The sequence below is a fragment of the Orbicella faveolata genome, unplaced genomic scaffold (genome assembly GCF_042242905.1).
Source record: "Orbicella faveolata isolate gen_17 unplaced genomic scaffold, um_ofav_v1 contig_12, whole genome shotgun sequence".
Lineage (NCBI taxonomy): Eukaryota > Metazoa > Cnidaria > Anthozoa > Scleractinia > Merulinidae > Orbicella > Orbicella faveolata.
Genome location: NW_028301539.1, coordinates 13,950,635 through 13,971,814, shown reverse-complemented (window position 1 = coordinate 13,971,814; position 21,180 = coordinate 13,950,635). Strand labels below are relative to the sequence as shown.

At 38.3% G+C, this 21,180-nt stretch overlaps 1 protein-coding gene and 1 pseudogene across 2 annotated transcripts in view; both read left to right on the top strand.

The window, feature by feature from the left end:
• The window catches only part of LOC110041816 (5'-3' exoribonuclease 1-like), a 247,804-nt gene that overhangs the window by 176,708 nt on the left and 49,916 nt on the right, over positions 1-21,180 (top strand). For both annotated transcript variants that reach the window (XM_089283773.1, XM_089283774.1), the window contains 2 exons: positions 3,729-3,812; positions 4,394-4,529. In XM_089283773.1, the coding sequence (XP_089139899.1) occupies positions 3,729-3,812; positions 4,394-4,529 (220 nt within the window). The remainder of the gene's footprint in view (positions 1-3,728; positions 3,813-4,393; positions 4,530-21,180) is intronic.
• LOC149116780 (uncharacterized) lies at positions 11,471-21,103 on the top strand (annotated as a pseudogene).

Sequence of the window (21,180 nt, the reverse complement as noted above, 5' to 3'; positions counted from 1 at the left end):
GGCAACCAAACACAGTTTGTAATACGGATGTCTGTCTTCACCTTTCGTCCAGTTATATCAATCTGCTACATCCTACAAGTTATCGCAACAGCAACAATTCAAGAAACATTCTTCTTTCTGAGGGGAGCACACTAAGGCTAAACTAAGCTGCTAAGTTCCTTGTTTTCGGGAAACAAGAGAAAGCGTGACAGTGTTGGCAGTGAAAGGTGATATATGCAAATTATTTCAAATTCTTCTGTTTAAAGATTTTAAGGAAAACGACCACTTTTTTAAGTTTAAAAGACATGTTTCGACAGAACTTCTGTCGTCTTCAGTTGAATGAATGATTACAAAGCAAGTTGAATAATAAGTAGGCAAAAATGCTAATTAAGACAAATAGCATTTTTGCCTACTTATTATTCAACTTGCTTTGTAATCATTCATTCAACTGAAGATGACAGAAGTTCTGTCGAAACATGTCTTTTAAACTTAAAAAAGTGGTCGTTTTCCTTAAAATCTTTACATGTCTGCTGCTATCTAGACCTTCTGTTTAAACCTTGGAACAGAGCCTAAAAAGTGACATTCTCACAAATTACTTTGAACTTGGATACTATAAAATAAAGATCATGGACATAAGTATATGTTAAAAGAACTCAGCAATTCATCAGCTATAAAATGTTGGTAGATACGCATGAAAGAAGCAAAATTCCCACTTTGTTACACTTATACATGTGCAGCGGTAAAGCAAACTCTGTGCAGATCACAATGTCCATGGATTCTCTTCATCTGCCACAACAACTCTCACTTACTATTATGATAAAATGATGCCTTCTGTATGCAATCGAGGACTCAACCCAATTCAAATCTTGTGGACCGTAAATAACTTTGCAATTGTGCAGATGGTTGATGCGCTTACCACTTTTACTGTAGTAGAGTTGCTGAGGAGAAATTCAACCTTGTTGATATAAAGCGTGAGAATCCAAATTTCAAATCAGTATAGCGCATTTAGGCTTGAAGTCTTGATATAAAGGATGCCACTCTCGTCTTTGAAGTCTCCAATTGTGTACTCAAGATGTTCGAAAGGTGTACTAAACTGTTCTAATCTGTCACATTCATTTTGGTTAATCTAAACTCGTTGGCTCCCTCCAGCATCTATAATGTGTATTTTCTGTCAAGGCTGGACAGAAATTACAAGGTAGAAAATTAGTGGGTAATGCCAATATGAAGAATTAACTCAAATAAATCAAGTGAAACTATGAGAGAATCTATTGTGCTCCCTGTGTGTATACTACCAGTGATGTAACAATGTCCTTAAACTCCAGAGCCTGGACACAGTTTTGGTCCAAAAAGTGGATTTCAGCAGCTAAAAACAGCACTTTTGTTACAATTTGACAAAAATAAAGTTCATGGTGATTATAAGCACGTTTGAAACTATAGATTGGGCCAATAAAATAGGATACAAAAATTTTGTTTCGGTGGCACTTTAATCATAGAAAAAGGCCCAGTTACACAATGTGAATCATTACGAATTAAAATGAATTCTGTACTTTGAATGAAATTCTTGTCCACTGTTAAGGCCATGAGGCGATAGCGTCAATAGTTGGGCACTCCAATAAGCTTCCTTTGTAATAAGAAATTTGTCAGCTTTTGTGCAATTGTGGTTAATTTGGTTGATGCATTGAAAGGAAAAATCCAGTAGCGAATGTGGGGTGCTATTGAAGTGAACTGCGACTTCACAAGGTTTCCATTTGTGACCATGGATGATTTATGGTTTCTAAATCTCACTTTAATTCTGTTGATGTTGAGCCAATGTACTGAAGAAATGTAGGTAGTTAGTTACTTAGTAAGTTTTTATTAGAAGGTTTTATTATTCCTAGTTTTTATTTTGATTTTAACAGCTTAGTTTTTTTATTAGTTATTTTATTTTACTCAGGTTTGTAAAGCGCTATTGGATAGCAATAGAAATAGCACTATATAAATAAGGTATTATTATTATTATTATTATTATTATTATTGGTGAATATAAGAATTGGACATTCTGATTGGTCGAAAAGCTCATCATATGACGCTATATTCACCCCGCTAGAGCTTGGTTACTAAGCTCACCATCTTTGCCATCTCGGCAAGTAAACATGGCAGACATTTGCTGAATGAAGTTTTCATTTATTCAAAAGACATCACTCCAAGTCCAGGATATTTGAAAGGATGGAGAATTTTCAAAATGACTGCTGTCGCCCTTGGACCAAAAATCTTTCAAGAACTCGTATTCAAGGCTTTTAAGAATCCTAAACGCAGTGGTTACGTTGATCGCCAGCAGGTCAGATTGATTGACCAAAATTCATTTTTCTTCAAACCAAAGCTACTCATTTGTAGGCGATGATGACAACTGTGAAGAAGTCAACAACGATAACACAAAGGTACCGGATGAATTTATTTTTCATAGTGTTTCGCTCATTTGTTTTACTGTCGAACTGGATAAGTAAATTGCTTGACAATCGATGTACATGTAAGCTTATTATTAGAACTACCGCTGCATATGTGTATGCACAAGAACAATTGCGTCTATGTTTTTGTGTTTCTATGTTTTAGTCCGTTATTTTGTAGTCCTTGATATTCACCTCTGAAAATTATACTAAAACAGCTATCCAAATTGGTGGATATTCACCAATGTTCACTTCGCCTTTGGCGAATAATTGTTAATTATTATTATTATCATTATCATTATCATTATTATTGCTATTATTATTCCTGGTAAGAGACCAAATCAATTATGTTTTTGGAGTCACAATTGAAAATTGGGTCTAATGACATAAGATTTACCTGTTTTTAAGCTAGTAAAATCTCTGGACATAAAATAATTTTTACTTGGATCACATCTGTTTTTGTCACATTTAAAGCAACCTCCCTCAAGTGAATTGGTGTTTTGCAAGGTCATAGGTTCAAATTTAGAAGGTGCTAAAATTACTTTGAGATTTTTGGATTTGCAGTACGATGGAATGATGAAATTTTTTGGAAAATTCTTTTAATTTAAGATTAGATTCCAAAAATGTAGTTGTTTTTTGATGATGCAATTTAGGTTGCGCCAGTGTGGGTTGAAAGTTGTTACAAATGTGTTTATAATCAAGCCCTGATTTTTTGCTTGGGTAAATGTTTCCCTGGAATAATTGAAGCTATAGAAAATTGTTGTCAATTAGGTTTACTGGATAGCCTCGGTTCACCAAATAACCTTGGTATTCTTCACATCTTTTGCTTAAAAAACTCATCTTGGGAGCAGTTCCTCCTCAATCTTAAGGCAACCACAATAGCAAGGCTTTAAATACATGTTGTGGATGGGAACTGGAGAGGGGTGAGGTATAAATGACTCTCTGTTGGTTTGGAATACACATCAGTTCTATTGAAACCAGGAATGCCTTAGGCCTCAAAAGCCTCCCGCCTTAGAAACTTTCACTCAATATGTCAGATCTCTCTATCCCACCATTATATTTGAACTTGTATTCTCTGACAGTCATCTCAATGTTTTAGATGTCACTTCACATCTAATTGACGGTTTTGAAATCAGGCAATTCCGTTGACCATGAATAGACTGAGTAATAATATTGAGACTCTGCTTTTGAAAAATGATGGTTGTAAACTTAGAACCTGTGATGGAAGCTATCAGATTGCAAGTAAAGGCACTGAAAGGCTGGGATGCAATGAATTTACCTAAAGGGCACTCTTTCTAACATAAGAATACCTGTTTTTTAACCTAGGTTTCCTAAGCTTTTTGAATACCTGGCTAAGATGTCCTCAAATGATCGCTGCTTTGCAAAGGATTTGGATAAAGATGGAAATGGGTGAGGTCCTTTGTTATTCCATTATTCAGAGTTAATGACCTATTGTTTGATTAAGTCAACACTTACAATTTCTTCCAAACACATGCCATGAAAATTTAATTTTACAATTAACTTTTTTCTGTTACGGCTATGGCAGGTATAGTTCAGAGATTAAAACTCACATACATGTAGGTATCTCTCAGATAGAAATTTTACTTCCTTGTTCATGGTTGTTTGCCAGTGGAGATGTTTGCAAAGACGGTTTTATAGAGTATTTGATTTGAGAGAAGTACCTTGTTGTTACTTATTTTCACAAGACCTAATTTTGGCAAAATTAACCACATGAAATGTTATACCCTGCTATACAATTCTTTAATCAACATGGATGATAAGTATTTACAACCTCTTAACTCGCATGAGGGAAAGCACTACAGTACAGTGCAAAAATAAATTATGCTCGTGCAAGAAGTAGCACAAGCAGTTCTTGCACCACAGGAACATTCAAGCGGGCACAAGAAGTGAAGATGCAGTATTTTGCATTTTACTTGCAAGAACTTTTCCAGCAGAGCATGAAAGTAACTTGAGATAAATGTTCTTCACAGGTCCAAGCCTTTATCAGAAGTACAAGGCTGGCTGAAAACGGTACCTGCACTCAACTTAGAGCCAGTAAAATGCGGCAGCATCAGTTTAGATGAGCCAGTTGTTGAAGCTATTGAGGAGGCAGTGCAACAAACTAAGGTAAAACCATCCTGTGGAAGTAGTACTCAATGCACACTACTAAGTCATGCTCTGGAAATTTGTAAAACATTTTTGTACTGGTCTTACATGAGGGTGTCAATGGGGTTGACTGCTAACCGTCAAAATGGCCAAAAAATTGACTGTCAACCGTCGAAAACACAATATTTTTATCGTCAACCTTCAAATGAGCAAGCCAATATTAGCCATCAAATGGCTCAGATACCAGTAATAATTATTAAGTACTAAACGATTGACTTACACGTATATGGGGTCAAGTTTTGATGTTCAGAAATGATCACTTTAATATGTCACAAAAATACATTTATATGCAAGTCCTTAACTTCTAGTCTCAGGTAAAAATGGTCAGCAACAGAACTGACTTCTGTCTGGAAACACTTCCGGTGTCCTAAAACTTTAGTTATTCATTTATGAATGATGTTATAGTAGTTACAAATCACGTCATATTTTAAATGGGTCGATTTGCATAACATTGCCGTTGCTGTTCGTTTAATTTTACAAAGCATGATGTCAAGTGCTGTACAGGTGGTCATTAGTATATATCGAAGAGTTAGGGAAAAACGGATCAAGATATGTAAAGCACATATTTCAGTCACGGCAGACAGTATGAAACAAGGTATCGACAATTTCAAAAAACACCTTGCCGACTTATTCAGACTCAAAGAGAAAGCCATTAAACTTTCCCGGGTTATTTGACCTAAAACTTTACCATCTGGTGAAGGAAAACAGCACGGCAGAAAACTACAGCATTCTAACACAGCAGCAGCTTGACTTAGAGTTGCCCCACAGTTTGGCAGTTGAAAGCGACAGCAAGCTAAATGGTGAGTATACTTTTCATTCTCATTTAACATTTACAGTAATGTTGTTTTGAGTTGTTAATAATACACTTGAAAAACTTACTTGATCCTGATTGGCAAAAAGGAGTACAGTTTTTTTTACATCATGTGTGTAAAGAAATATGTTGAAAGTTACAAAAGTCCCTGGAAGTATTTTTTGGACTTCAATCAGAAGAAATAGTAGGAAATTATACATTACTCTTCCTGTCATGTACAGACAGTGTTTGCAAGCCTGGTCTTCTATGATTAATAGTGACTCATCATCTTATGAAGGGATAACAAATCAAATTATCTGGAACAACAGGTATATTTTAAGTGAGGGGAAATCCATTTTTTGCCAGTTTCCATAACCTAGGACTTCTTAAGGTTAGGGACCTGGTTTCTAAGGAGGGTGTTTTTGAGTTATTTTTTTTTGTAAAAAAAATACGTCTTAATCAACAGTTCTGGGCTGTGTTATAAACGGATCAATGGATGAGTGCGTGAGAGATGTACAGTATTGTGCAAAAGTAATGAGAGCATAATTCAACGAAATTTGTGAATTTCGGGGCTTTTCGACGAAAAATGGCGAAGTTTTGTTCACCTCGAAAGTTGGAAGAAAATTCAACGAATTTTCCCGCTGCTCATTGTTTTAGTCGAAGCGAATTTTCGAGCAGTAATTCGTGTCTACTGATAATTTGGCCCGATTTTTCGCACGAAAATTCGCTCTCCTTGAATTTTCCTGCGAACTTTCTAGCAAAAATTTGCTCTGTTCCTTAAGTTTCCCATCAATTCCCAGCAGTAAGATGAATTAAGCCAGAGCAAAACAAGAACATGCGTGATAAAAGCATTAATATCATTGTGAGTGATAGTAATATCTCAAAGCCTTTTCTCACAAACTTACCTTGCTTATGTCCAGAGAAAGCTGGTATCACTTTGTTTGTTGCAGTCTTAAAGCTCGCAAGCTCAAATGGTCTGTTTGCCAACATGTTTTCATTGAACAAGAAATGCTACTCGCGGAAGTGCTCACGGTGCAGCCACAACGAACCCAGGCTCTGTGCGACCTTGCAATATTACCGTCGAAGGTTCGAAGCTATTATCAAACTACCGTATTTTCCCATGTATAAGTCGACCTTTCAGGACCTAAAAATCAGTCCAAAAATTCGCCCTCGACTTATACATGGGTCAAAACTTGAGATCCAAGCGCCTGTCAAATAATCAGCATAATAATTCTCTTTCAATGTTAACAAACATGTGATAAACAGCAGCACAGTTTACAACGTACATTCGCTTAGCGATCTGTCTCTCTATATCAGAGCTTCAAGTTAAAATGCATCAACATTTATCCGTTAAAGTTTAACCCTAATGTTGTAGACACTCACTGGCTCAATTTTGTCATAAAGAACCAATATTTTTCCTTTAAATAAAGCTGTAGTAAAGCCGCTCGGAGAAAACATCTTTTACGTTTCGAACTTCTCTGCTAGGTAACCTGGCAGGATACGAGTGCGAGGACTTCTGTACCAGTACTTGACCAATTTCAAGGCTTGACTACCAAGTTCCCAACACACGCTTTGCACTTTGTTTATGGCATCGTTCTGAAAGTCGTGAGCTTCTTTGGTGTTTTGCCTGTCTTATAAAGCCACTTTTAATCTCTTCACACTTAAATTTGAAATCCTTACGTTTGATTTTCGTGAGCATTTTACAAAAATTATCGTCGAAAAGCCCGCATGCACACGTGTTGCTAAACTGGGTAAAATGCTCGTATACATGCCATAATAAGCTTTAAAACTGTGCATTGAAACATGCTGTGATTTGTTTACATATCTGTGGTAGCTGAAAGATAATTTTAAGAAATACAAGATAAGTTTTCCAAGAAATTCTTACCCGGAAATTAAGAAAATCTAGTTTTTGGCCTCAAAAATTGGGGGTCGACTTATACACGGGATCGACTAATACACAGGTAAATACGGTATTCAGGCCAGTCTCTTACAGATCTGTTTAACTCGGCTGAAGACTTTTTAACTCGTAGTTTTAGTAACATTCAAGCGATATTGATTGTTATAAATCAGTTATGCTTCCTCCCCCCATTAGTGTTCATACAAAAAATCTTAGCAGGAGGGTTAGCGTAGCAGAGAACTGTCATCCTAAATAATGCGGTGCTCTTGCATGGAAAATAATTCCAGGTGAGGTATTGAAATAAGTGACAACACACACAAGTGAAGGTAAACTTTTATTTAGACTTTGGCAAATTGACCAGTAGGACGTTGGCGAAGCGACTTAGGACATTGGCCAATCTACCTGAGACGTTGGCAAATGAAACGTTGGCGAACCAACTCATTGATGATACGACCGGATACCGTGTCTTTCCCTTTTGCACTTGCCATCCGAACATCTCTACACTTTTCCTTCCCTAATCCCATTGTTTTGCACTTCCAACATGCTCAAGCACAGTCGCATGTCTCCATGTCTTATTTACGAGTGTGAAATAAAGAGGGATTGTCACGAATAATATGTTATCCATCATGGCAGGCGGACAAGAACATGGCAAACACGATAACAGCTGAGGGGACTGCACACGTGGAGGCCTGGCACTAGACAAACATGTCTGCTTGTCCATTGATCACTGAATTTGATGTCACTTTGGATGAAATTTGAGGTGAAGTAGGCCTTCAAAAAGACTTTATTAAGAATTTTACTTTCGTTTGAGGTTACCTGAACTAGCGGTCCGCCTTTTGTACCTGCCTTCCTGGCACGGTGACGTGGCAAAGCTTAAGTTGGCAAGTTCGTGTCATTGAAAACGATCAAAGGATTCAAATTCTCTACGTTCTTTGCCATGAAAGACGGATTAACACATTAACAACAGCGACTTTTATAGAGGAGTAAAGCGTCAACGTGACCGCAGTTTGTTCACAAGAGAATGATACATTGATGGCTCAATACTTGTCAGTGCACTGCACTGCGATATTTCGCATACTGCAAGCGGAATTATCCCTCTGCAGGTAAGGAATTGTCGTTCTGGTCTTGAAAATGCCGCAAATTTTCGTCCTTTGTTTTAAAGAAATAACGCTCAAGACGTTGCGAAAAGACGCTTGAATTTTCGGGTGAACTTTCTTCGAAATTTTGCAGAGACAAAGAACGAAATTTGCGCATTTCACTCTCATTACTTTTGCACAATACTGTACGTATGTCACACCAATTAGATTGGGGCTACTAAAAACAACCAATCAAGTTGCCACTTGTAAAGGTGAATCATGTGTGGGAAGATTTCATCCCAATTTTAGAAGGGCCATCTTTGTTTTTCTACAAACAGAAACAGGTATTCTTGTATTGGCCTTATTCTGATATTGCCAATGCTGTGTTTACTATCGTTAAGCCCAGTACTTTGTTGATGGGTTTCAAAAGAGTTCAGAATTTGATAAAAGCAAAATAAATTTGCGTCACGCAATCCTGACGCAATAAAAAAAATTATGCAAAAACCATTTAATGGATTAAATCAAGAAATGAAGAAGCTAGTCATAAAAGGGGATAAGTGACAATTTTGGTTGCTTTTCTTTTTTCGTGCTCCAAATTAGCTGAATTTTTGCATGTGGTCTTCAATGTAATAGAAAAACGTGTTCCTGTATTTTGCCGCTGGTTTTTGCTTCACTTTATAAAGGCGCCGCTAGGAAAACCGAGTGGTTTTTTGCATACGCAATATCCTGAAAACGAAGCAAAGTTTAGCGGAAAAACTATGAGACATTGCTAAACATACCTAAACAAAACTCTATGCGAAATTTGGAGCGTTTTCGACAAAGTTCACTTTTGATTAAAATACCTAACACCCTTTTCCCGCCGAGGCTGCAAACAAACGAAGCTGGGCCTTTGTTCTGATAAACAGAGCCGATCCTTTGTTATAATAACCAAGCCAAGCCTTTGTTATAAGTCAAAGTCTCGCCACGGTTTATCATAACAAAGGATCAGCCCGCCGTGACCGCAGGGACTTTGATCTCACTTAGAAAGCAGCAAAATGTCAATTTCACGCAATGTATAAGGTCAAAAAAGGTTTAAATGTTGATATCACGTTAACGCGTGACGACAAGGAGGTTGATTTCACTCAGAAACCAGCAAAATGTCAATTTCACGCAACGCATAAGCTTAACGATGTTGATTTCAGGTCTAAATGGGTTAAAATGTTGATTTCACGTTAACGCGTGACCGCAAGGAGGTTGATTTCTCTTAGAAACCAGCAAATGTCAATTCCACGCAACGTATAAGCTCAAAAATGTTGATTTTAGGTCAAAAAGGTTTAAATGTTGATTTCACGTTAACGTGTGATGGCAAGGAGGTTGATTTCACTCAGAAACCAGCAAAATGTCAATTTTGCGCAGCGCATAAGCTCAATGATGTTGATTTCAAGTCTAAATAGGTTAAAATGTTGATTTCACGTTAACGTGTGTCGGCAAGGATGTTGGTTTCACTTAGAAACCAGCAAAATGTCAATTTCATGCAGCGCATAAGCTCAATGATGTTGATTTCAGGTCTAAATAGGTTAAAATGTTGATTTCGCGTTAATGCGTGACGGCAAGGATGTTGGTTTCACTTAGACACCAGCAAAATGTCAATTTCATGCAGCGCATAAGCTCAATGAGGTTGATTTCAGGTCTAAATAGGTTAAAATGTTGATTTGACGTTAACGCATGACGGCAAAGAGGTTGATTTCTCTTAGAAACGAGCAAAATGTCAATTCCATGCAACGTATAAGCTCAAAAATGTTGATTTTAGGTCAAAAAAAGGTTTAAATGTTGATTTCACGTTGACGCGTGACGGCAAGGATGTTGGTTTCACTTAGAAACCAGCAAAATGTCAATTTTACGCAGCACATAAGCTCAATGATGTTGATTTCAAGTCTAAATAGGTTAAAATGTTGATTTGACGTTAACATGTGACGGCAAGGATGTTGGTTTCACTTAGAAAACAGCAAAATGGTAGGAGCCCATGATGGGCTCCTGAAAATGGTAATTTCACGCAACGTATAAGCTCAAAAATGCTGATTTCAGGTCAAAAAAAGGTGTAAATAAAAATAAAATGAAACAAATAAACATTTCAATAAGCACTTTTCGAAATACGGCAACGTCTTCAATGACTAAAAAATCACGAGATAAAACATAGTTTTCGACAAACGCGATCGTAGCTTTATGTCATGCACCGCCATAACTTCCAAGTTCAAAATGCCCTGGTACCTCTTATGCCTGATGAGGATAACAACTTTGGTGGCTGTTTAGTTTTGGATTTAAGAATTTGATGACTCCACATGAAAACGCTCTATAAATAGGGCTGACAGATTAACAGATTAACCCTTCTGCGCAACGTACGGGTCTCCATACATCTGCATGTCCCCTGATCCCAGAAATTCAAAACACTACAAATCATGCCAATTTGAAGTAAAATCAACGCAAACTGGATCACAGATCTGTTACAATCGATCGCCACTTGCTGGCCATTATTATGTTTAAATCTAGTTACCAGTTCGAGAAACGTCTGCAGAACGTAGGTGCAATGCATGCCGGGAAGGGTCCTTACGCCTCGTGCGCGGGAAAACATGGCAGTCGATACAAGACAAATTTTATAAGTCTAAAACCAGTTCTCGCTTTCCAAACTTTGACGCTAGCAACGCTTGGCAAATGGGCCACAACTCACCAGAGGGTATTTTTCTTGGGCAAGAACTGCTCTTGGACTTTAACGACTGCCTGGGTACATGCAGCAAAGCATCTAGTTGTAATTAAAACTGACTAATCAGTAACTCTTGTTCACACGGTCAGAATAAACAAACAAGAAGCTAATTTAGTGGCATGTCCAGAACTTTAACTTCCTATAAATGTTTGGATGTCTCTTTTTGTTAGTGTCTTCGGTGGCATTTTAATATCTTGCATTGATGGCAATTCTTTAAAACAAGTATTTTGAACAGAGATATGTGACAGGTAAACTCTTCAAATATTCCTGAAGCCTTCATGGCGGCAAGTTCAACTACAAATTAAGTAGATTAGACTTTGAGATGACACAGTGGTTCTTTCGCTTCGAAACAGATTCCTGGAGTGGTTCAAAGAGGTAAACTTACATATCTGATGCTTCCTTACCACCAGTATCTACAGGAAACCAACACATACTGATCAGTACCTAGCATATGATTCACACCACCCTCAGTTGGTAAAGCGCGGTATTGTGAAGTGTCTGTACGACCGAGCTAAACGTCTCGTTACCAAACCATCAGTAATCGCTGGAGAAAAGAAACATCTTTCATCTGTACTTGTTTCTAACGGATATCCCTCCTCGTTTGTACAGAAGATCACAAAGGCACGAACAACCCCAAGAAGAGAGCCTGTCGCGGAATTTAAATCCACCACTGTTTTACCTTATGTCCAAGGAGTTTCGGAGTCTCTCCGCCACTGCCTAGAACAACAAGGCATTTGCACCGTCTTCAAGTCCGACACAACACTTCGGTCACACTTAGGGCGACCAAAGGACACCGTCAACCCGGCTAAACAAGATGGTGTTGTCTACAGGATTCCCTGGGAATGCAGCAAAGTCTACATTGGGGAAACAGGGAGATCTATGCAGGAGAGGAACAAAGAACATGACAGGGATACACAACTCGCACGTACCCGGACCTCCGCCGTTTCTGAACACACCCACGAGACCGGCCACTATCCTATCTGGAATGAGGTCAAGTTTATTGATCGAGATCCTCACTGGCACACACGTAGGGAAGCTATTCACATGAGACTTCACCCTAATAACATCAACAGGGATAGTGGAATTGAAATTCCTGAAGCATGGATGCCCACGATCAAGAAACACAACAACAGGAGAACAGTACAACAGCAGACCACTGAGGGAACAGCTACTTGTCGGAACAATAGAACAATAGGAGGATCGAAATGCACAAATCACAGCCGACCTTTGTGATATAAATGATACCGTGCAATCAGTCGACCTTATAACCTGAAGAAGTCTAGCAGTAAGCAGTCGAAACGTCACGATCTACATCTCAAATGACTACATCGTGAGACAAACGATAATATACTTTATTATTGTATCTACCACGATGAATAACAACAACTTTTTCATCGACATATCTCTTAAAGTAACAAAGCTTTTTCTATAACTGACTTTTTGTCACCGGAAAGGCTCTCAGGCATTTGGAAGGGTAAAACTTCCCATTACCCATAGAAAAATTTGTGGCCTGACTGATACCCTGTTTTCACAAGAGAGGTTTACTACGGTTACTGGTTACCAAGGTTTCGTAGCTAAACCGCAGATATTAGAGAACCTGTTTACACAAAACTAATGAACTAAAGTAGGCCGCATACAACAGACAGTTTGAGGTTTTCTTAGAAAGCAGGTGCTGCATTGTTGCTCGGAAACTATTGGAAAATTATAAAATTTTACTTTACTCCAATGCTGAATGCAGGTCGTTGTCAATTTGCTTGTGGTGATGTCAAGCCAAACTTTCCTTGAATGTAAAGCTTTGTAGATGAATGGTGAAAAGAAAATTTTGATATCTCGCTGAGCCTCTTCCCGCAAAAAACCTGAAACGGTATCTGCCCCGGAGCCCAGGCTGCGTAAATGTTTACCAGTACTTCTTCTTATTTGGGGCAGCTTTAAATTCTAACTTTTGCTTTTCTTTTCCATAGACCTTAATTTTTTTTTCTCTATTTGTGGTAGGTCTTCTAGTTGCGTCTGCCTGTACACTGCTGCTGAGCTACTGAGCTTCTAACAGAAAGGAAACACTTACAGCACTTGACGATGAACGGGAAACAGCAGTTCGGGATTTCTTTACCTATTATTTAGCTTTTTTGCCCGTTGACTTGAAACCTACTTATAGTAGGATGAATCTTTGTCTATTTTTCTCTTCTTTACGTGCTGCACACGTGAACACTTGCTGCCAAGATATCACGACAATGTCTCCTTTTCCTCAGTTACAGTCGGTTACTGAGCTAAACCATGCCTGATGAGACATCCAACTGTCGACAAACCTAGGTTGGCTTACTTTGATTTTGCTGACATTTACCGAGGTTTGCTACTGTGTTTACATGATTAAAAATTTCGCCTCAGTAAAGTTAAAACAAAACCAAGGTAAACATCTCTGGTGAAAACACAGGCTGAGTGAGATTATGGCCCGATTTGGGCCTGTAATGCTATTTTTTGGTGAGAACTGAGGAAGACAAAGCAAGAAGAGGATTTTGTCTCTCTAGTACGACTGGACAAGATGTTTGTCTGGCCTGTTTATTGTCAATAATATGGCTTGAACTAGCACGATAGCTTACGCTGCAGTACTGAGATATTTGTCATGCTGTGTTATAGTCGTAATTCTGGCTAAATTTGTTTCACAAGTACAAAAAATTCAGACGTGACATTTGTTAGGCCTTGTTATTGGCCATAATCTTGCTGATCAGCGTGACACCTCATACCATAAGATAATGTATGCAAAAAATAAAATATAACAGGATCATTCTTTTGCATCAAAATATTCATTTCAACAAGCCTATTCTCTCCTGGGTTGCATTTTTGTTCAGTTTTCATCTTTCGTTAAAGGCCTTGCAGAGTTAACATTGTGTGCTATGAAAAACTCCAAGATATGCCATGTTGCGCCACAAATCTGCATCTGCTCCTACATACCACAGATTTTGCTTCAAATTTCCTGTAATGTGCCTCAAAGAATTCCTTGGCATTTTCGTTTGGCTAGTTTCCACTCCAAAATTTGCCAGTTAACTGTTTTGGGCGTAGATACTAGTGAAGACCCAGGAATGGGTAAAAATTGTATGACCATTTTGTGACAACGCAACTTCAAATCAGATCTGGAAGTCCTTTGAGATAATACAGGAAGTTCAATTTGATTGGTCCACTCTGAATAAACATAAGTTTTGCACTTGTTAACATCAAAAAATAAGAACTCGACCATTTCTTTGAAAGCAGGAAAATCTCATTGTTTCTTCATGTGCTGTATTAAATTTTGTGTCAGGAAAAGATCAACTCTCCTAAATTCTCCTGATTTGCTGAAAACAACCTTCTCCTGTGTCTGCCAGTGTAAATGGGTTATTCCAGAAAAAATACACACACCCCGACAGATGGCAAACTGGAAATTCTCGCAGGAGGGGGGATTGATTGCTCAGGAAATCCAGGCAGGAGGGGGATCTGAACCTGAAAATTCTTCCTTGGGGGTCACTTTTAACTTTAACCTCGTTCGATATATTTTAACCACTTAAAAAAATAACTTTGCAATGGAAAATCTTGTAGTCTTTCAGTTTATAGTGTTCTTACCTCATATGCTTTAAGTTTACCTTCATAGGTCCTGTTAATCATGAAGAACCAGCGTAATAAATAGATAAAAACAGCTTTACGACTGGATAAAACACTGTTGACTGAGCACGCAACGCCTGGAGCATTTTTACGGTACACAGGCCATCTGTGCCTGTGCTTTGTAACATCCTCAAAAATGTGAAGAAAAGATGATTAGGCTGGGAGTCAGTTGTACTTTTCTGTTTTACTCAGCAACCCAAGAACTCGTTTTGCTGGCTAACATGTGTATGCACAATTTGCCTATAATTTCTTTCTTACCTCTTACAATGTGTAACTGTAAAATCATGGATACAATATATACGATACCGCCATGCAAAATAATTAGATCCACCGAAACAATTACTTTTCTTGTAGAATCCAGGTTGTCCAAAATTATGGTCATGGTAAATGCTACGATATACCCCAATACTTTTGCATGAGTACAGGCAAGGATTTATTTTTGGATGCTTTTGAGCACCACTGAAATAACGATCAATATGGTAAAAGACAAGTTTTTGGAAGCCAGATCGTGGACATTACGCATAAAAACTTGAATGCTTGAAAGAAAGGCAAGAGTTCTAGTTGACCTACAGACCCATAAAGGTAACGAAATTTAAATTTAGCTCGCAAAGCTTTCTTAATAAGCTTAAGTAAATGTCATGCTAACAGTCCTAACAATGAGAACTCGATCTTGTAAACACATGCCAATGTAGGCTGTCTTGTCACCGAAAACTGAAATTATAGTTTTTATTTATAATTGCCTTAAAGGACTTTTTTCACTGTAATTTTTCTTACATTTACATAATTTTTAAGACTTACGTATTTACTTTTTTATCTTGTACATTTGTTGTGGTTCAGAAAAAGGCAAATGGTATTTTAGAGGAGAATGTGAGATCACTCAAACATTAAACGTGATGATAATAAAGTGTCTTATCATTTGTCTCACGATATAGTCACTTGAGATATGGTGGTCAACGTCGTCAGATCAATTTGCACTTAGAGGAATTGGACCAGTTCTGACCATTTCATCCTGGAAATGCCAAGGACCTAGCAGGTTTGCAAACTTACTGGACACAATTGTCATAAATCTGAAAGAGGCCGGAAGAAAAGAGGAACTTCGCAATGGGTCCTTGTACATCAAGGTACAAAAAATTGACCAGTACCATGCCTGCTAATTACAGCAGATGGGTGTTCGAGCAGAAAAAAGTGGAATATGTTGAGACACCTCGTGAGTGGATCATACATGAAGCTAAATTCCAGACTGTTGCGGCAGAGACACTGTGGACTGACAGGAAAACGAAGAGATAGCTCACACATTCTTTGGTCGGACAATAATAATAATAATTTATTTCTAGCGCATTACATTAAAAAATCTCAATGCTCTTACAGAATAAAAATGAGAAAAACGATAACGAAACCAATATAAGGAAAATATATTAAATTACAATGGATGATAAAATACTAAAATTCATTAAATACTAAAATTCATTATAGAAATACTAAAGATCATTATTAAACAAAAACGTTTTAAGCTTAGTTTTATACGTATCTACTGATGGGGCACTTCTCACATCAAGTGGGCGGCTATTCCACAGTACTGGCGCACAAGATGAAAAAGCACGTCCCCTGTAGGTCTTTGTCCTAAACACCGGTATGTGCAGTCGCAGGTGATCATTATTTGAACGAAGACACCTTATCGGTTGACGAAGATTAGTAAGTTCCACCAAGTAACAGGGTGCCAAACTGTTTAAAATTTTGTAAGTAAAAAGTAAAATCTTAAAAATGAAACGCTTGCACACGGGCAGCCAGTGAAGCTTGCGGAGGATTGGCGTGATGTGATCCACTCTCCTTGTTTTTGTAACCACCCGGGCGGCCGAGTTCTGAACACGTTGAATTTTCGAGATTTCCTTGTCAGGGAGACCAGACAAGATACTGTTACAGTAGTCCAGTTTAGAGGACACAAAGATGTGAACCAATTTTTCTGTACTTGGTTGGTCAAGATACTGACGAATATTTCCAATACGCCTTAGAGCAAATGAAGCAGATTTGCAAAGATTGCTTACATGCGTGGACATCGTTAAGCACTAGTCGAGAGTGACCCCAAGATCCCGGGCATTCACGCTTGTCTTCATCTCAGAACCAGCAATATTCACTGCGGCTATAGGTTGACGCTGAAGATAACGAGATGAAAAATGCAAAATTTCAGTTTTCGATGAGTTGCATAATAATTTATGATCAGCTATCCAAGATAAGATATCCTGTGCACAAAGCTCTAGCTTACTCAAACAAGATGATTGTTCAGATCACTGCATAACCAAGTACATTTGCATGTCATCGGCAAATATCATGGACTGGAGGCCATGGGCCATGATTATATCTTCAATGGGTGCAACGTAGAGGGAGAACAGCAGCGGGCCCAGCACTGAACCCTGAGGAACACCACAGATTAAGTTAGCAGAAAAAGAGTGAACATCTTTGATAACAACCGCCTGCGAGTGATTTGTCAGATACGATTTGATCCAAGCCAGGGCAGTACCTCTCAGACCAAACCGGGTGTGTAACCTATCCATAAGGACACTATGGTCTATGGTGTCGAAGGCAGACGATAAGTCAAGCAAGACTAGAACAACATCATCGTGATTGTCAAGCGCTAAGTTGATGTCGTTGGAAACTCACAGCAAGGCTGTTTTGGTGCTATGATATGCACGGTAAGCTGACTGAGTTTTGGTATACAGGTTATTGATGAGCAGACGGTGCTTAAACTGCATTGCTACTACGCGTTCGATCATCTTACCAAGGAAGGGAAGGTTGCTGATTGGATGGTAGTTCTTCAGTATTTCATGGTCGAGATCAGATTTTTTCAATAAAGGTGTTACAAGGCCATGCTTGAAGGTGGCAGGGAACTCTCCAACCTCTAGCGATCAATTTATTATAGAGGTAATACAAGGCAGCAATACGTGGATACCCTTTTTCAGTAAACTAGTCGGAAGTGGATCCAGTGAACAGGACTTGGAAGGCGCTGCCATGACGGATTGTTTTACATCTTGAAGCGAAACTGCCTTGAACTTCGATAATGTGGAAGAAGAAGGCTGTTCTTGATAAGGTATCGATAGGCTTCTGGATGGCATTGTATCAAGCTCCGACCTTAGAGCACTGATTTTATCAGTGAAGAATGCACAAAAACGGTTTGCAAGTACAAGCTCAGAATCATGAGTTGGTAGAGTCAGCGATCCTTTGACCTTGAACAGACTGTCAATAAGATTGAATAACTGTTTCTGATTAGAGTTTGAAATCTTATTGCTAAAATGTGCTCTCTTTGCTTCCTTTATAGCTGCATAGTAGTTGCACGCAGAATCTCTGTAAAGTTGCTTGTGCACCTCAAGGCCTGACTTAACCCACCGCCTCTCACATCGCCATTTGTCACGTTTCAATGCTCTAAGCTCATCTGAGAACCAAGGTGCATGAGGCCTTAAGGTTGTAGTATGCTCTTTGATAGGAGCATGCCCGTCAAGTAGGTCGCTCAATAATGTTGAGAGTGGTAAGCATTAACTAACACAGGAAGATCGGCAGGTGAATTATTCACCACTTGCAGACTAGACAGATCTTCAGCAAAGCAATTAAGGTCAATGTTTCGCACTCTGCGATGCTTAGAGTTGACTCTAATCAGAGGTGGCTTGGGAAGGTCCAAGCAACAAGTAATAGAAGCATGATCAGAAGGCAATTGAAAGGATGAGCGCAGCCGAGAAAGAATTTCCTCACCACAGGTCGTAATAATCAAATCCAACGTATGACCCTTTGTATGAGTCAGAAATGTTACATGTTGATGTAAATCAGCAGAATTTATAAGTTCCTGAAAAAGTTCAGCCTCAGGGTTGCACGCATCCATGTGGAAGTTGAAATCACCACTAATTAAACAGCATGTCTGTGAAGTGGATAAATCTTCAATAAACCTACTGAAATCATTCAAGAACACTGACGTAGTCAAATTGTTCTTGGTTGAGGGAGGTGGTCGATAGATAGATACAAGTCTGAGAGATTTATTACCAGCTTTAACAGTAACATCCAGGCACTCCTTGGCAGTGTACGCAATGTAATCATTCATTTTAATACCAAAGCCATTTTGCAAGATGACTGCAATGCCTCCGCCGTTCCTGTTTTTCCTTGGAAGATGTACGAACTTGTGTCCACAGAGCGTATTTGAGATGTCAAGAGCGTGTTTGAGATGTCAGAGTGTGTTTGAGCGGTTCAGGCGGTTCAGGAAAGCCTGTTGGCACAAATTGCCCACTTTGTAAGAAAGATCATCCCGTGTGAAGCTGAAGAGTTTAAGAAAATGGATGTGCAAAGTCGTTGGCAAAAGGCTAAGCAGCTAAGACTTATCGCTGCCTCGGTAGAAATCACAAGGGAGGGCGATGTGCTCAAAATAGTTGGTGTGGTATTGACAGCTGTTAGAAAACGCACAATAGGGTATGCATATATATGAGATAATAAAGAAAGCCAATGAATTATAATTACAAAAATTACAGCATCGCAAATGATCGAGAAACTTGCACTCACAACCCAATATTTTTTTATCACTCTACTGGTTTTTTAAGCCTCTAAGCTAGTGTAGAGAGTAGTCAAAAATTCTTGAACTGATAACCTCGTAAATACGTAGAGCGTAGATAGTGGAACATAGAGTGTAAGAGCTTTAAGGGTAGTGCGTTGACCATAGATGGAAGAACATATAGCATAGAGCATAGAGCATAGTCAGGATAAACTCAATACAGAATTGTAAATTGGAAACAATTATTAAAACACTGCAATCCGTAATAACACTCAACATTCCCTAAGCGATATAATATTTGCTACAATAACTATATGCCATTACGCCTCTACAGTGTACGCATATCCGAGAGAAACGGAGTTTAAACATTCAAAATACTACTGTAGAGTCGTAGAGCTCTACAAAAATTTCTACACCTAAGCGACCTTCATAAAGTGGAATGGTCTATGAAAACTATCCAAAGAATAAGGTTACACAGACGTGCTATGAAAACTATCCGAACATTAGGGTTACCGACAGACTTACCTACAAAGATGATGACATTGGTGGCTATGCCTCTTCAAGGCTGGTAGCCACAAAAGTTATAGCCAAATTTGCGTTTTAATTTTGTGTTATGAACGTCATTCCAAAAAATTAGCTGTCAAATGACCTAAAATTTAACCATCAACCCTCAAAATGGCTTATTTTTACCAGCCATCAAACAGACCCCTGCTTTGAGACCCTCTTGCATGTACATTTGTTGTTTATACAGTGGAACGCTGTCTTGCAATTACCCATAATTATTAATTCAATCATGGCAACTCTTTTTGGCCCATTGTGACTACACCAACAACAGCAACAATAAAACATTTTATTATACCCATCGGAAATATTTTATAATATTTAAAGAGTACCAGCAGTCTGAAATAACTAAAAAGCTTAAAATTCCAGGGAGCCAAATTAGATAAGGGAAATTAAATGTTCACAGCAGTGGCAGAGTATGGTCAATACATACCAACGTATACACTATCTACATCATCATACAGACAAGCTTAGCTTAATGCAAACATAACACTAACAACATATAAGGCAATCTTCAAAAGTTAAACTTATAGCTACGAAGAGTGTGATCAAAAGCACAGCAATATTTTAGGATAAACCTAGTTAACATCTTTACACAGCGATAAACAACAATAAACTTGGATATTAACATTATGTACACAGCGACGTTTTAGGCTTTCCCTGACCTTGGATGATGTTTTCTAGTGACACCCAGAACAATAAATGATTCTAAGAGCTATCAGCCAAAGCCGAAGGCCGAGGCCGATTTAATGCTCAACAAGACCTTGATTACTTTGTATATCACAAAAAAACGAAATTCATTATTTGTATTATGCACTGTTGCCAAGAACTTTGATCATAACTTACATGTAAGGTGTAAGTGAAATCAGTTTAGTCTTAACACTGAATAGAGATTTCATTTGTTGCTAAAATGTATCTTTCACTCACCTTTTTTCAATGATTTTCAGCTTCAGGTAATCTTTTAAAAATTTTTCTTCCTTGGCTACTTTTGTGGAGTTTTGGATACTTTCCATGCCAACATTGGACAACATCAACTTCTTGCATCATTATCTTCCTGCAACCTGCAGCACACTTGACAGAAGATGAAATATCCAGAATTATCTGCAGCTCACAGAATAGGGATTGATACTTCAATGTAGAATAGAAACCAATCATCAGATGAAGTTATTTTGTGTTATTTGTAGTAATCAGTGGTTAGGTAATATTGTCTTTGAAGGTGATAAAACTTACCAAGACTTTCAGTCACCCTGCTTGTTTAAAGGGGGGCAGATTTATGGGGGTGGATTGGGTGGCTAGCCACCCCTCTTTTAAAGAAGCAAAATATACGTATATTGAACAACATTGTAAATATTATGGCAGAAATAAAGGCAAACACTCTTACAGGTTCCTTATTTCTACTTTG